This window comes from Chelmon rostratus, chromosome 9 (assembly GCF_017976325.1).
Source record: "Chelmon rostratus isolate fCheRos1 chromosome 9, fCheRos1.pri, whole genome shotgun sequence".
Classification (NCBI taxonomy): domain Eukaryota; kingdom Metazoa; phylum Chordata; class Actinopteri; order Chaetodontiformes; family Chaetodontidae; genus Chelmon; species Chelmon rostratus.
In genome coordinates this window covers 12,654,276-12,671,579 of record NC_055666.1, presented here as the reverse complement: position 1 = coordinate 12,671,579, position 17,304 = coordinate 12,654,276, and the positions used below count along the sequence as shown (strand labels likewise).

Here is a 17,304-nt window from a genome sequence, read left to right as displayed (position 1 = left end):
CATGATTAATAATATTTGGTCTTATTTACTGCTTAACTACTGTCATAATGAAGGTTTTAACATTTTAAAATAAAACAGGCACTGGACAACTAAGTACTGTGTGGCTTTCCATTAGCTGTATCCTAAACCTGTCACAAATATGAACACAACACACTGTTATATATCAGATTGTTATTTACTGATCCTACACGCTCATTTTGTTTTCTTTTTAATTGCACACTTGCAGATTACAAACTCAAGATGGGAACAGTATATGAAACACAGCCAATTCCTCCAGTCATACATATATTATTCACACCTGCACTGTATAACAAAAAAAAGCTAAACATGCTGTCCTGTCAGTCCTGTGTGGCCTAGCTTTCACAGCTCATGTCTGAATTAGTAAGTAGATCACAGAAATGGGGCAGAGAAGACTGAATACTGTGCCTCACCATGGAGGGTGCATGCAGGGAATCAATGCAATTATATATACATATATACACACAGAGTCACTGTATAACAATCTATTCTGCTGCCCCCTAACCATGCCTTCTTTGGCTTCTTTCTCATTATTGCCACTAATTAATTGAGCCCACTGGATCGTCAGTGTCCTTACAGGAGGAGCACTTTTTATTCCCCTTTAAATAAAAATGAGTCATTTTCTCTCGGCGGGGGCCTGGCCCTTTAAGATCCCGTGTCTCCAGCAGCGGTGGAGAGCGGAGCGGAGCAACTTGGAGCCAGAGACTGCAGCACATCCTCAGCTAGCCCACCTGACAGCGCAGCCTCCCGGTTCACATCACAACAAACCGCGTCCTGGAGGGGAATGGGGGGCACCTAGCCCGCTAGCTAACTAACTAGATTTCCCAGAAGCGGAGAAGGCTCACGGCCGGCGGTCCAGCAAGATGGTATCCTGGATTATTTCGAGGATAGTAGTGTGAGTATGGGCTGGGCTGTTTTACCGTTAGCCTCATCAACGGCTCCCCCATTCATCAGCTGTCTGATGCCGAACGCTGCACCGCGACAACTAGCTAACATTAGGCTTGTGTGCTCTGTCATCCAGCTTCCGTTTAGAAGAGGCTAATTAACACTGCATTTCGTCAACGTAGAAAGATAGTGACGGTAAGCTGATATTTAGGCGCTGAGTTGAGCAGCTGTCCGTCGCAGACGTCGCTCAGTTTCTTCAGTTGATACCATGATGCAGTACAATCTGCATCTGGCGCTTGCTAGCTGCGGGTAGCTAACATATGCTGGCTAGCTCGTTAACCCAAGTGTAACCACCTGACAGATAATGTGTTGGCGGGGAAGGGAGCTGTTAGCCGGCCACACATTCAAGCGAAACCTGCTTAATATGCCAGCCTCGCTGCAGACAAGGAAGCAGACTCCAAACTGCTTGCCACGGCTCATTAAAACACCACAGCCTGATTACTGCTGGTCTACACAACCGGCCACCTTAGCACCATATGTGAACATGAGTTGTTAAAATGTGATGGACCAGCAGATGTGCGCCTGTCCATCCAGGAACCGGCCAGATCAGTGTGAATGACTTGTGTATGTCAACATGTTGGAGTGACTTTACAGTTTTTATTCCTTGCTGTGATCAGATCGGGCCTCAGCTTCCACCTGGACACACCACGTCCAGACAGTGTGGATGACTCAACTAAAGCCAGCGGTCATCGTCCCTATCCTGATTTTACAGGACTGCATCAGTGTTGTCTTTTGACAAGCGACTGCAGGATGTTGTCCTCCTGGATATACACGTCTGTTAACGATGTGGAATTCACCCAGGTCATGCTTAAACTTGGTAGTGTAGTCCTCAAACGCACCTGTAACGGTATCTTTGAAAGGCCCAGGTGTAGAGATGTTATTGATGTCTCATCCCTATAGATATTCTGCTTGCATGGATTACGTGGGTAGAGATTAACACATTGGCAAACAGTTACTTGTAGCAGCTTCCAGCTGGCTCTTCCACTTCAGTGCACCTCAGGTAGTCATGCGTGGACGGGAGACAAACAATGTGACTGGACATGCATCACAATGGCTGCTGCACATCTAACACGAGATCAGTCATTTCTCGTCTTTACCCGGAGCTTTAAACATGCAACTGCCTCTTTTCAAAGGTTATTCGACAGTGCTTTTTTTTTTCTTCTAACAAAATAATTATTTGTCCAAACCTGAAAAACTGAAATCGGGCGAATATGCAGCGTAGCTGTAATGTATGCTGAATATCTCAGCGAGAGGACGGGGCACCCTCAAACTCAGAATAGTGAAGAGGCGCGGGGCGTCTGCAGAGGGAGTCTGCTGCCCTCGAGGCCCGCTACGAGTCGCCTCGGCTTACTGTACAACGCTGAGAGGCGCTGCACACATGACCGAGCAGCTCAGACACTTACTGGGACAGAAGACCTACATAAACACTGAGAAAAACAGTAGATGTGCTCAGGCTACCAGCAGCTGGGAGGCCTCATAGATGGACTCGTGGGGAAAAAACATTCAATCCTTAGTTTTGCTAATGCGTTCTAAGTCACAGTCTCGGTTTACACTGTAAGCATACAGACAGACTAGTCTGTATTCTCCCTGCCTGTCCCCTCACTCAGCAGTTAGCATCCTGTCACATCAGCACAAATCCCCACAGTGGCACAGGATGCCACCAAATGCACATCAAAACACGGCTCTGTGTGCACATGAACGAACACATGGTGACCCACCTCTGGCCGACGTTTGTGTTTTTTTCCACTTTGTCCTGTTGCACTTTTCCTGATTCCATGCACTCCTTTATATTTTGTTTGTACTGATTATCAGGCTGACGTGTTTTGACAAGCCAGTTTTAACAAGTTCAGATCAAAGCCACAGAGAGACCGACTTTGCCTAAGTAGTCCACTAATACAGAAAGCTATGCTTGCTTTACGTGAGCTCAGAACAAACATGGCTAACCTGCTTTTTAAGCAGGAGCACATTTCTTAGGTGTCAGAGTCAACACCCAGAGGCCATGTTCTCAAGCTGAATCGTCCTCCTCTGACCCGGGCTTCTCTGCTCCTCTGCTTTTTGCAGCCTTGCCTTTGGGACGCTCTATCCAGCATACTCCTCATACAAGGCGGTCAAAACGAAGAATGTGAAGGAATACGTGAGTATCACCTCTGGTTACTGAATCACAGCAGACCGATTTTGACCCCTGTCTGCTCTGTTTGACTTTTGGGATGTTTTGCCCAGGCTACTGTCGGCTATTTTTATACTATTGTTTTCATGCACGTTGTGAGAAGGAATGTAATACAAAGCCTACAGATAGAATTTAGACCAGTCACATGCTTCAGATTCATTTGAGGACACGTATTAATCACCTAGAGTAATTTCTGTGTTGATGTTTGCCACTCTGACTATTCTGTTTCACTCAAAGAATCAAGCATGTTTGACAGTGACCAGGGTCTCCCAGACGAGGTCGTAAACATGGCATGGCAGTTAATTGGGCCACACTAACCTTCATGAAACAGCATCATTTAGGCACCATAATGACTCTAAAAGACAAAGAAATATCTTCATATGTGTCTCAGTGTGGGCCATATTTATCCAACAATGGCAAAGAATATATAAATGTGCATGCACCTCGTAATGATTACATAACAGCCTACCACGCTGCAGATTGTGAATACCTGTCTGCATGATCTAGTGCACTTGTTCCCACCCAGGATGTTGAACAGTGAATGTGATGGTCACAAGAAGGTTACCTGGATAGGAGAGCAATTATTCAACACAGTTATTTTTTTCTGACTTTTCTAAGAAAAAATCAGCTTTGTTTTAAGATGAAACAAGCCAGTAAAGTTGGGACGCACTGATCTGACACCCATAGCACGCAAAGTGCATGAAACAGCCCAGTCCCTTGATACCAAAACGACTCACAGTTCAAACGTGCACTTTGTTGTTTTGTCACGATGTCCGACGGTGCCTGCAAATCCCCAAGTTTCCTCTGTTGAGATTTTAAAACTCAACACTCTGTGTTTGTCTACTGAAACATTAACGCTGAGCTGAGAGATGCATTTCGGTTTTACCTGTATTGTATTTTAAAATAAACAATGGAGAGAATCTAACACAGCAAATAAGCTGTTGATGATTTTATGTTCGAATAGCCAGTGTTGCCAATGGAAACCAGGATGAAAAGCAGTAGATTCCCATTCTGTCTGGCTGAGAGTCGGGGTCCTCCCTGCTTACCTCATCACTGCAAGGGATGGAAGAGAGAGAGGGGGGGCTCCCGGAGGAGGAGATAGCAGCACTCTGGCCCTCTGCCTAGATTTGCACTTGAGAACAGTCTCCTCCTGGAAGGTTACCATGGCAACCTCCCCCTTCCCAAGCAGACAGCCACAGAAGGAGCGAACAAGGGACGGAGGAAGAGGGGGAGAGAGAGTGGAGGACGCCATTTTTAGAACCGATGTTTTCATTCCCCTCTCCTCTTGCTTGACTCATTCTTACCAAGCCGAAGGGTTCAGCATTAGGTGTGTTTACACGGCTGCATGGCTGCAAACATGCCGCTGCCATGCACTGCTTTTCTCTAATTTAGTTACATTTGATAAGCCAATATGTTTGGTGACTAATCTGTGGCGTTTGGTACCACCTCCATAAGCTAGTTTGCCTCTAAGTGCCTAGTTTATAGCATTTCATCTAGTTTAGAGGACGCCCTACATTTCCTTTGTCTCCGGGAGGTTAGCCATGCATACCGATGTGATCTGACAGGACTGAAACATATGTTGCATGTCTGTTCAGCTCCACGTGTCTCAGCACGTGCACACGAGATGCTGTGGGCTTTCATGTGCTGCTTTTGATATGTTCTCTCTATTCACCTTTGTGTGTGTGTCCAGGTGAAGTGGATGATGTACTGGATTGTGTTTGCGTTGTTCACGACAGCAGAGACCGCCACAGACCTGCTCCTATCATGGTGAGCCAGGAGCTGCTCGTGATCATGACAACTAGCTTGTAATAAATAAACCGCTTGTATAATATCAATAGATGCATTCATGTGTGTATCTAGTGCCATGTGTTCTTGGTTATTTTTAGCACAATGTTCTCTTATCAAGGTATCTTGTTTTCACTTTAGCATCATAAAAACAACTCACACAATTATTCAGCCCTTTTATATGTCAGATTGTCTCTCGCTGTGTCTTTCTCTTTGTAACTCAGGTGACTGTACCTTCCTCAAAGCTTCTCTCTTTTCTTTTCATCTCTGCTGATGGTATAACTCTGTTTCATTACTCAGGTTTCCATTTTACTTTGAGCTTAAGATTGCCTTTGTGATCTGGCTCCTGTCTCCATACACCAAGGGCTCCAGCGTCCTCTACCGCAAGTTTGTCCACCCAACCCTGTCCAACAAAGAGAAGGTGGAAATCTGGCCTTTTTAAGTCATTAAGTCCCTCTCACAATTGTAAACTGGTTTGCATGTCCACATTGAAATATTCAGATTCTTCTTTTCCTCTCATTTTCCTCTTCGATCTTTGTCCCGTTGTGCTAACTCTCCCCCATCATCTGTCATCCTGTGCTATAGGAGATAGATGAGTACATCGCACAGGCCAAAGACAGGAGCTATGAGACCATGATGAGGTTTGGAAAGAGGGGTCTCAACCTGGCCGCTAATGCTGCTGTCACTGCGGCCACCAAGGTGAGCGGCGTGCTGTGATGAAGTTGGATGCCATTATGATTTAATAACTGGGACAAATGAATTCATGGTTGACGTCTGTGATGTCTGCACTGTAGATTGCGCTACAGGTGTTTATGGCCCTGTTTAGACCTGCCGCCTTAGATCCAGATCTGTACCGTTTGCGTCTGAATCCAGTTCATTCACCACTGATGTGTTTAAAATTCTCAAGTGACCACTTAGACAACATTGTGCTTCCCTGCTGAGGGAAACTTTCACCGCAGAAAATAATGATTATTTTCTTTAGGACTGGACATTTAATCAGGAGGCGTTACAGTTTGGTCCTTGTTATTGATCAATATTCGTCAGCTCTTTGGGATCACCTATATGTTGCACATTGAAATGTGGCTTAAGTGATCAGATCACAAGGCATCCTCATTCTGTTTGGGATGAATTCACAGCTGTATTTGCATCTGTCTACTTGACATGAATTGGATTGTTCAAGGTCTGTTAAACTTGGTTTCTGATGCCTCTTGCTTGTTTAAAACAGTATAAACAGACCAATTAATATTTTTGGCCAAGCAGGCGGGTCAAAAGGATCAAATACCTTGCTTCACTGACGGACTCCAAAAAGTTGAAACGTACATGCGTGCAAAATAAAGAGGGCAGCGGCCTCCTTATACTGCATGGCCAAATCTAATAGTTCTAATAGCAAATGACTGCAGTAAGACCAAAGTCCTGTATTCACAGCAATGTGTAGTAGAAGTCTTTACTAAAGCCATTGTTTTCAAGTGTCGACACAGTGCTAGCAAAGGCTCTGCTCAGTATTAACATGCAAGTCTTTGCCATTTTTGTTTATATTCTTCTGCAGAGGTCTTTGACAGAGATCATATATCATCACGTGGTTTACTCACATTCAAGCAGAGATTTAATGTTTGCTGTGGAATTATCTTTTTTTTTAAATCCCTTATTTAAACAGGTAGTCTCATTGAGCTCAGCATGTATTTTTCAAGAGACACCTGTGTACAGAAAAATCAAAAATATAGTTTAAGCATGGACAGATTCACACATAAATCATGACACACATACACAAAGTAAATATTAAGCAAAATATGTAGTTGCTCATTATTTGGCGATGATACTAGGACTACAACTAAAAATATTTCTGTCATTTTTTAATCTGTCAATTTCTTTTCAATTAACTGAACAAGTGTTAAAATCAAAAGATGCCAGAGAATAGCCAAAAATGCCGATCATTATTTCTCAAGTCCAAAACCTAAATCTGTTCAGTTTGCAATGTTATGGAAAAGAAAACCAGAAAAACCTCACGTAATAGTTGTCAATTCAATTTCTGCTGATCGACTTATCGATTAATGGACTAATGATTGCAGCTGATACAAACAATCTTGTCCATCTAAGTGGAGGAAAGTCCACTTAAAAGTCCAGCAACATAGAGCCATTTGAACAAGAAATAAATGGGATCTTTATATTTAGAACCCTGACTGCCCAATATAACTGACTGACTGACTAACTTGTCAGCGTAGTATTGATAAACAGATAAACTTTATCTGTGAATGTTTTCAGCAAGAATGAGAATTGGCAAATTAAAACATGAATCTCTGGATGACCCATTCTCTCAAACATGCGAGTGATGCAGAGTTAAGGAGGGATTTTCTCAAGCTGTCACGTATCTAACAAATCTGTGTTTGGTTTTGCTGTGATGACCAGGGGCAGGGCGTGCTGTCCGACAAGCTGCGGAGTTTCAGCATGCAGGACCTGACCCTCATCAACGCCGACGACGAGCTGGTTCTGCACACCGCAGACAGCCGCATGAGACGGGACCCCATGGACGAGATGAGCTCAGGGGCCAGCACGCTGCCCCGGGCCAAGAGCACCGCTGCACGGCAGAGTAAGGCCACACGACAGGCGCGACCCACACCGCTTCATTTAGCAGCTTCAGAAGCTCAGAGTCGTACACATCTGCATTAATGCATACACGCTGTGTGGCCAGTTGGCTGACTGGGGCGGAGCAGGACTGGGGCTTGTCGGGCCAAGTGGAGTCATGTGATTCAAAGCACTGCAGGATGGCAGAGAAGAGGAGGGGATGCAAAGAAGTGTGGAGTGGGGTGGTGAAAGCATGTGATTCCAGTGGGAGGAGAGGCTTGGAAGGAGGACTCTTTGTGTCTCAGTACACTGCCGGCCGGCCGGCTGTGTGGGTCTGATGAGCTGTGAACTGAATACAGAGACAGATACAAACAATGAGTGAACAGGACAAAGTGGCACATTTTAATTCCCACCATCGAAAAAACCATGTGCAACACATTAATTCATTACACGAATTAGAATTGCTGACTAAATTTTCAAATTAATTCAAATAATACCTAACCAAGCTCAAATGTGTGTCTTAGTTTCTTCTTTTCTGTCTCTTGAAAGCCTGCTTAGATCAGCCGATATGATGCCAGAGGGCACAGTGGGAAGGACATTTTATTTCCCTTCTCTTTCAGACCGTGCACCAGTGCTGAAAACAGTCAATTAATCAGACTGTGGATTAACAGAAAATTCATCGCCAGCAAGCTTGACAATTAATTGTTTTAGCCATTTAACAATAGAAAGTGCAGTTTCAGCATTTCAAATGTTAGGATTTGTGGGTTTTTACTGTTGTTGTGATTCATTTTACTGCTATTTCTGGCAATTAGTTGACCAAAATAGTCATTGAAAAAAAGATTATATAAAAGTATGACAAGTAAGCATAATTTTGTGTAGTGGAATATGTTTTTGATTCGTTCCTATTCCTTTAATCATCACGTAACCCCTCAGATTCATTGTGAAACCACATGCAACACAAGCCCTCCTGTCGGTGGTTGAAGTTTGGATTAGGGACTTCCAATCCTGGTGAAAGAGCCTTCTTTAGTTTTTCTACATCCTCGGTGTAAGTGCTGCAGCACCAGAGACCCTTTGGGGTCCAGATTGCTTACAGCAGCAGGCGGTGTGAGTGCTCTGAAATGGACCCGGCCTGGCATTTCTTTCACCAGGCACCCTGCCTTCCGCATACTGTTATGGTGGCTGGGCAAAAGAGACGAAAATTTAGTGAGACCTTTCTTTTTAACCGACAGTGTGGTGTGAGGCTGTGACTACAGTGACATACTGGTCTGCAAGTTAACACCTTTAAACAGCTGCTTCAGTCCAGCAAATGAATGGCAAATGAGTTTCATCCATTTTCCATTGTAGTGATTATGGAATAAATCACATTGGCTCAGAGACAAGGAAGTGCAAAAGTCTGACCAGCTCATTAGTGACTGAAGTTTGGCCCCTCTGGTGACTTTTTTGTTGTTGTTGTTGTCTTTTTCACATGATTTTAGTCTGAACCCTGAACCACTCCGTCATTGAGTAACCACCAATTTTTCTCCAATCCCACAGCCCGCTCTTTGGCGGCTACGTCCCTTGCTGACGACGCGTCATCCCAACACAGTTCTGACCAATCAGACACAAGGACTGAACACTCTGATGAAGACGTGGGCGAAAAAGCCCCTAAACGCAGTACCAGCGTCAAGGCCACCAAGAAACCTGCTGCTGCTAAGACAGAGGTAGAGACAGCGAACACTCACACTGAGAGCAAGACTGAACAAACTGTTACAAACTCTTGAATTATAAATCCTCTTATCAGTAGTGTCAGTTATAAAATGAAGTATTTCAGAGAGGTGTTAATGACAGAAAAATAATCAGTAATGGAATCAAATGACATACAGCTAAGCACAACATTGCTTTATACATTGAACTGTTCATCCTTTGGACCAAATAGCAACATTCACCATTTATCAATACTTATTTGACTCTTCTCTTCAATCATCTTTAGTATCTCAGCAATCGTTATGTGTTTTCAATCCATTTCAAAAAAGAGGGAAAAGTTTCCAAAGAAAACAGTGGTTCAGTCATTATATTGTGCATTTAATATGTCATGTGTTAGGGATAATTTGGGGAACTTGGATCACACATCGAGCACTTCCACAAAGCTGGGACTTGCAATGAACAGACAGAAAAAGACAATTTAAAAAAGATTTTTAACTTAGCAGTTCCCGTAATCCAACTCAGTAGCATCTTAGGTCAGACGTTCCCGGCACATTTAAACGCTTCATCTTTCAAACTTCGTGCACTCTCTTTATAATGCAGGATTTCTGACAGATATTTGAAGCTGAAGGGTTACACTTTTGTCCGAAGGTATGAATAGTCGGGCCATTTCCTCTTCATTCCTGTTGAAGTACCAATGATGGACAAAGTCAAGCATGCATTTCCTGTTTGACCGGCTGACCGGCTCACCGGCTCTGGTGGATTAGCAGGTCAATCTTCTTTCAGTCGGCCAATAGAAACGCTGCTGAAGAGCAAACTGACCTTATGTGGTAAATCGGCGCCCTTTCAAATTTTAAAATTGCTCTTTACTTTCTCCTCCCTCCTGTTGCTCTGCTCCCTCTGCAAGACTCAAGCCAAGACGGTGAAGAAGCCAACGAAGAAAAAGACCACGACTAACAATGCGGAGACGCCGCCATGAGGCCCGCTGTCCACATCCACCGGCCTACACTCGCTCCACCCACAGCCCGCAGGCCCTTCGTCCACACATATACACTGTATATATCAAGCACTGAAATTGTGTCACACTTGCTGGTTTTTAGAGCAAAGTGCAGGTTTGGTTTTTAGCTGTATGTGGCCTCCTTTAGGTTGGGAACAGTTTACGGTTGCGGGGTTGTTGCATATTTTGCCTCTGGCTTTAATTTCTCTGTGCTCATCCGTCATTGAACAGTCGGGGTGTTTCTTAGACTCTTTTTTTTTTTTTTTTTTTTTTTAAGATAATGGTTAGTCATGTATGCACAAATGCTTTTTTTTTTAACCTGTAGAAGTGGGTATATTAGGTGAGAACACAAGCTGGACATGTGCAGTTTTCCAGTCTCATCGGCCTCACCGATTGGTGATCTGCTGCCGACGTTGTGACATTCTTGATCGAGGCTGGTTTTGGTTGAAGCATCTCCAGTGAAATCTTACGTCCTCCACTCCTTGGGGTCCCCAATGTGTCCTCTGTGCTACTCCTACGTGGCTCCAGGTGAAAAACCCTCTTGAAGCGTGCAGGCCTTGAGTTTGGGTCCTCATGTGGATCTGGTCATGATGGTGGACATCCTCAGACACTGTCGTCCCCAGAGCACAAACAGTTGGCTTTTTTTTTTTTTTTTTTTTACTGAGGAGTAAGAAGGTGGTTAAGAGGCCTGCATCGACTGATTGGTTGTAGACATCCTTATTACTGTTTCACACCTAATAGTTACCACTTTTGCCATTTTGCCGCCACCATGTCCTCATGTAATTCTAATTTTACAGGATTATATGTGATCAGAGCTGCTTTGCTTCTCTATTTTACACCAATTCTAACCTTTTTGTCTGTATCTTAGGCCTCACAGCTTGTGGAAGATTTTAAAGTTTAGCATCCCCTCATTAAGCCTGTATACCTCTGAGTGAGTCTGGCTCTGCTAAGTTCAGGTCTCACTTACGGCAACTTCCTTCCTCACTGCTTTTAATGTGACGTTCAACTCGTGTACAGTACTGATGCTGGTGGAGTAGTTTGTTTAGTGTTGGCTTAGTTATCCTTCATCTAGACATCGCTCTCTCTTAGGTTTTATTCATCTATGATCATTTATTTATGGCGCTTCTGTTAGATCCTGTTCTTTTGGTCACGTGATATTAGTAGTAAGTATGATCAGTTGTGCATATCCAGGCCTCTGAAGCTAACGCTGTAACTGAGCTATCTCCCAGTAAATACACTAGTCACAGAAGAGCTGCAGGTGTTTTTATGTGGTAACATATCTGCTTTCACCACAGTAGTGATGTCTGTATGTTGTTCGTGCTCAACATTAGAATGTCACAGAGTAGCTCTGCACTTTCTCACTCCTTTTACCCAGCTGCGTGGTTGCCTCTTTAGAATATTTCTACTCCTTAGAAGCCAGGACGACGAAAAGCAATATGGAAATAATTGAACCAAAACCGTCATCAAGAGACTGTGAGGAATTCTTTTCTCATCCCCGTGCTGTCGTTTCACATGTGGAGGGAGTGTCAGACTGGGCTGTGGGGTGCGTCCAAACACTGGATGTTGGTTCTGGGATAGGCTCATCTGGTTGTCAGCCACTGCATTGGGGCTGGTTTCTTCTATAAAAAGAGATTTAAAAGCATGAGACTCCGTCTGCACTCATTGCTGCTGTCTGCAGCGTCATGCTAGTGTGAACCAGTAGGGGGAGTCAAAGCCCACTTCAGCTGTTGACAGATAAACAATATGTGAACAAGATGTAAATTATAACATTGACTGTGTATATATAGTATGAGCTTGCTTGCCTTATTCATTCTCTGAGCTTAAATCCATTTTGTTTTTATTTTTGATTTGTGTGCTTTTCTTAATTCTTAGTCTTAATGAATCACATGTTCTGTGACTGGAAGCAGCTTGGACTTCGCCCGTGTGGACTTCTGGTATTAGAAAGGATTTTTCCGTTTTTAACACAAGCACTTTTCTCTTTCTGTCTTCCTGACATTTTAACTCCTCTCCATCATGAAGTAGAGATCCGCCAGCTTGAGTCAGACTGATTATTAAGTATTTAGGGCCAAAAATTGAAATCCAGCCTGTTTTTTTTTTTCCCTTCGTCTTCTTAATGTTTACACTGAATCAAGAGAAGATGGCACATAATTAAAAGTCTTTGCGTCTTATCAAGATACAACCCTGCATTTTTAACTTGTGTTGATGCCATTTTTGGATATTTATTGTTTATTTTCTCTTTTCAAAGTCAGTGTTGTATACAGGGATGTTCATTTGTATATTGTTTGTGCCAATTCTCAAAGCTCCATGTCACAAAGGATTACAGTATGTGTGCTGGGACAATGGTATCAAACAAGGTCATGTATCAGTAATAAAACTACTAATAAAGGAAACTAAAGCAGTGTGTTACTGTTGTGCACTTGAAGCTAAATGTATATGTTGCATTCATTTGTGTGTCCATGTAGGAGAAGGAGGAACATCCACTTAATTCACTGTGTTTTTACAATAATAACAAAAGTTGAGGGGGAAAGGAAGGAAAAATCAAATAACTGAATAAAACCAGGTAGAAAGCAGGAAAAAACTGTTTATGCTATAAACACAACACAGAGGGTGTCACTCACCCCAACAGCGTATCGAACAGGAACTCCACCCACATACTAGGCGTAACCTACACTGCCAAAACTCAGCTCTCAAAAACAAGACCTAAAGCAGTAAAATGGGGGTATATTACTTATAATAAGCCAAATTACCTTTGAACAGAACGTCTCAAAGAGCCCACAGTTGCCTAAAAACAACAAGCACATTTGTCTGGATACAGAGAAATTCTGAATAAAGCAGTTTTGTTACTAGTGTCAATCAAACAGCTTTATAATCCTGGAAATTCTTGTTTCCATTATTAATCAACTGTTACTCAGAACAGTAATATAATCTCAGTCAGAATGTCTTACTGGGATGATTTAAGACAAAAAGGCTTGAGACAAGTGAAACGCTCTAACATAAAAACTGCCTGGTAAGAAGATCTATCTTATCTTTAACAAGCATATGTTGCCTTGATTTAAGATAGTTCATCTACTTTTGCTTTTTGCCTTGTACTTCCTTTTACCCGGTCTTTCCAGAGCAAACTGAAGGACAGTTTTAACTCACTCATGAACATAGTCTGACGCTATGTGCAGACTGTCAGCAAACAAAGCATGCTTTAAAAACAGACCAGGCTGGCAGGATTGGATGGCTGATCAGCAGGTCGTGCAGGAACAGTCCGATCACAGGAGTGGATGTAGCTGAAGGTGGCCCGGATGCTGAATCCATGGACGAGCTGGAAGTGTACATGCAGCTGAGGGTGGACCTGATGCTGGCAGCATGTTCCCTATCTGCAGTTAAGGAAGTAAAACTGGAGCCAGAGAGCGCTTGTAGTGAAGAATGGCCGATGGTCTGACGTTTCCTTTTACCAGATTTATATTTTTAGATACCTTAAACTATTGAGTGCAGTTATAATTTAGTTGTTGCACTATTTTATTCTCATGTCTATTTTTTATGTCATAGGACAGCAGGGTCTGGTTGCCGTGTCTGGAGGCTCACACTGACTATGGGTGTAGTTTATTGACCTGTCTGATGGTTAAACCACATGGTGTTGATGATGAGGGAACAAAGCACACAGAGCATCATGTTACTTTAAAAATTTATTGCCAAGAGCTCAGGACACAGCAGACAGCAAAGATCCAGACAACAAACATTCTTGAGTTGCAACAATAATTAGTGCACTAATTACAATTGGCACTCAAAGTTAAAAGTGTTTTTTTTTTTAAGTTTTCAAACTTTTGAAAACAATTCAAAAAAGGATTTGAAATTCTAAATAATACCATTTATGTACTAGGAAGACCAGAAACATGATTGGTTCTTGCAAAAAGTAAGAGTAAGTAAAAGCAAGATCCGTCCATAAACACAGTTAATTAATTGTGCGTATTCTGATTCCTTAACATAAAAAGCTGTAAAGGTCTGCAGTCCCCCAAAGATGACTTCAGGACTTTATTAAAACATTGAACAACTGCAATGTTGTAATCTGCGGTTATTTTTGCCCTCACAGGCAAAACTGAACTTTTGATAACCATTTCCTTCCAGGTCTTGATCAGAATTTTAGAGATTTTATCTTGGACCTTTGGGTCAAAAGTGAATAAACGAATTTCTTTCATTCCATGCTCCAAATGTTCATCGCTCAGACCAAGTGACCCATCAGCCACTTCGAAAAGTTTTTCGAGAGCAGATTTAATCTCTGTTTTTAATCTCTGTCTATCATGTTTTTCAACAGACGAGAGTATCCCATAGATGTTTTGTACATCTTTTTTGAAATCTTTGGTCCATAATTTGAAGGGGATTTTCTCGCATATTTTAACATATGGATAGAAATGACTGTGGGGATCTAAGATGGTGGAATCTGTAAGATGTTTAGAATAATTTGGGCCACTCAGTCCCCAACATTTTGTGAATATTACATGAGTAAAAACTCGATATTCTTTGTGCCACTGAAGGGACTCCAAAAGTTTATACATGCAGGGGCAAGATTTTCCTTCTCTTCTCAAACAGGGGCTATTCTCTGTATACATTAAAACATACTTGAATTTATCTCTATTCTTCTGTAGTGATTTATCAATTTTTTCAGCGAGAATTTCTTCACAGTGTTTTGTAACTTGTTTCTTTCCATGATGTGGATAAATCGCTTTGAAAAACTTATACTTGTTTCTTTCCCCAAAAGCAAAAGCAAATGCATATTGCTTACCCGTTCCCCCATTTTTGTTATGATAATAATTTAGAATAGACTGCATGCCACTGCCTGGAACAAATAAATCTAATTTGTTTTCTGAGGAATTCATTTGGTTAAAAAGTTCAGCTTCGTCTTTTATTTGTCTTTCAAACATTTCTTTAATCTGCTGAATTTGTATTTCTGTATGTCTTAGACTGTCCGTACTGAAATCAAAGGGGCTGTAACTCCTTGACAAAACTGTCCCCTTCCAGGGGAAAAAAATACATTTTGTAAAATCAAATTCAAAACAAGGCACGTTGGACATGAGAATGTTCGAAAACATACAGGTTGTTTTATGTTTTACACTTGTCATATTTTTAGTGGTGCTGTGAAGTGCTTTAGAGTTTACAGGATTTGAAATTACATTTGATTGGTCGTGAGTATTTTTACTGCATAAGGGAAAGGGGAAATAAATAAAACCTCGAACTAGCTTATAACTTTTAAAACCTTGCTCCTGGTGGTCGTCCTGTTGTTGGTCCTCTTCCCTGAATAATGAAAGATTACACTTAATTGAATTCACAGGACAAAATCATACGCTCATTATGTTATTTAACGGCTGCAAGATTCCCCATGTGCTGCACACTGTGCATAGAGCTGTGGAGCTGGAAACAGCCAACAGACTGTCAATGACTAACTGACAAGTGCACTGAGTGTTGTGTGTTTCTAATATTTTCTCCCACAAAACATTATAATACTGCTCAATATATTGAAGTTCACCACAGCATTTGTAGGAACTGTTGTACATTAAATATAGGATTCAATCTGCACCTCTGAGTCAAACATTACCAGACTCACAAAGAAATCCACCACTTCAGTGTATTTAAGCTTTCTTACAGTCGATATCTTGTCGAAGTATATCTCTTTTAAGATACAGGCCCACTCTGAGATGCTACATGTGTGCATGTCGAGGCATGGACTCCACTAGACCCCCCAAGGTGTGCTGTGGTATCTGGCAACAAGATGCAGGGAGCAGATTTTCTGTATAATACTTACAGAGCATTCATTCTTCCACTGTTTAGGGTGGTACCATCAGTGCAATAGATGAGCACAAATGGGCTGCACCATAAGCTCCACTTTGGCACTTGAGCAATGTAGCATGCGGATCTGCAGAAGGTTTAGACAAAGTTGGATGGGAATCAGCTGTCAAGTCTTTAGTTGTGCTGACATGTTAATTCACATCTTACAAGTCAAATTTTACACTGCATCTTTGTAATAACTTACAAAGACCGATTAAAGTCAGTCGAAGAAAAATATACAGTTGAATATATTTGACTAATTTCATTTGGTTGACAAAAAATGTGTGTATATATATATATATATATAATTGCTCCCCTGTCTTTTCACTCTCATTTGACCCAGTTTCATAGTACCAGCTGACATTACTAGATTGAGTAAATAGAGCATTTTATTTCTTACGTTTGCGATGAGAGGAGCCGCAGCGGCGCAATTAGACTGGTGGAAGGCGTCTCTTCTCCCTCAAGCACTTCTGGACTTTGCTGTCTGCTTCTGTCCGGCTTGGTGAGGAAAAAGATGGCTTTATTACCGTCTATTACAAAGCACACATATAAAAGTGGTTTTAAATTACGTTCTCAGAAGTAACCTAAAGTGTTAAGGATTGTTAAGATCTCTTGGTGTTGGTAAACAAAACAAATGTCACTGTGAAATTACTTATATATTAATGTAATATTTCATCAACACCAAACAACACTGTTGGATATTTTTCCCTTTGAAAAACTGTCTTTTGTTAGATATCCAGCATTAGATGCATGAAGCGTAGCCACTTACCTTCATGGTCAGAGGCTGCGGAAACTAGAGAGAGAAATTTGATTATTTTGGTGGCCAGTTTTACACATGGCTGCCGAAGCTACGACACACCATAAGTTTTGAAAAACAGGTAGAGAATTGCTGTGACTCACCCGGCTTGATCTGCAGCGACAAGCCAGCCCAAGCAGAGGCTGACAAAGTTTGCTTTTTAGAGACACTCACAAAACACGGCAAAAAAAAAAAAAAAATTGTCCAATATTTTACTTTTAATTTATATAAAAAAAGATTATTTCTTGTTTTAATTGTTTTTTAACAAGGTTTGACAGTCTCGGCTTTGGGCTGGCTAATCAATCCTCGAAAAAATGGTGGAAGGGCTGTACGTTGGCTGTTTACTGCTTATAAACCCTTCCCTTGGCCAATCATTTTGCATTATCGGCTCGCGTGATGCAAAGTTTCGCTACGCATTTGTGAAAGCTGAAATTCCAGGTTTTCAAGTTTACACGATGGAGCACCGATGTGTGTTGTAAAATCTTATTATACTGCGAAGGAAATGATAAAAGCAGTGCCAAGTCACGTCATGTAACACACAGTGTTATT

General features: G+C 41.9%; 2 protein-coding genes across 3 annotated transcripts; one reads left to right on the top strand and one right to left on the bottom strand.

Annotated features, from left to right (window-relative positions):
- Window positions 1-818: 818 nt before the first annotated feature.
- On the top strand, window positions 819-10,189 carry reep2 (receptor accessory protein 2). The gene is made up of 8 exons (XM_041944442.1): window positions 819-913; window positions 3,025-3,097; window positions 4,821-4,897; window positions 5,216-5,336; window positions 5,501-5,614; window positions 7,319-7,499; window positions 9,008-9,174; window positions 10,062-10,189. The coding sequence occupies exons 1-8, from the start codon at window positions 882-884 to the stop codon at window positions 10,131-10,133; spliced, it is 837 nt and encodes a 278-aa protein (XP_041800376.1). The 5' UTR covers window positions 819-881; the 3' UTR covers window positions 10,134-10,189.
- Window positions 10,190-13,807: 3,618 nt separating this feature from the next.
- Window positions 13,808-17,074, bottom strand: LOC121611629. 2 transcript variants are annotated; one of them, XM_041944265.1, is made up of 5 exons: window positions 16,860-17,074; window positions 16,729-16,752; window positions 16,360-16,489; window positions 15,937-16,047; window positions 13,808-15,428 (listed from the first exon to the last, which is right to left on the bottom strand). In XM_041944265.1, the coding sequence occupies exons 4-5, from the start codon at window positions 15,945-15,947 to the stop codon at window positions 14,096-14,098; spliced, it is 1,344 nt and encodes a 447-aa protein (XP_041800199.1). In that variant the 5' UTR covers window positions 15,948-16,047; window positions 16,360-16,489; window positions 16,729-16,752; window positions 16,860-17,074; the 3' UTR covers window positions 13,808-14,095. The 2 variants fall into 2 exon arrangements, with proteins under 2 accessions (XP_041800199.1, XP_041800198.1); XM_041944264.1 differs by having other exon boundaries at window positions 16,360-16,457.
- Between the last annotated feature and the right edge of the window lie 230 nt (window positions 17,075-17,304).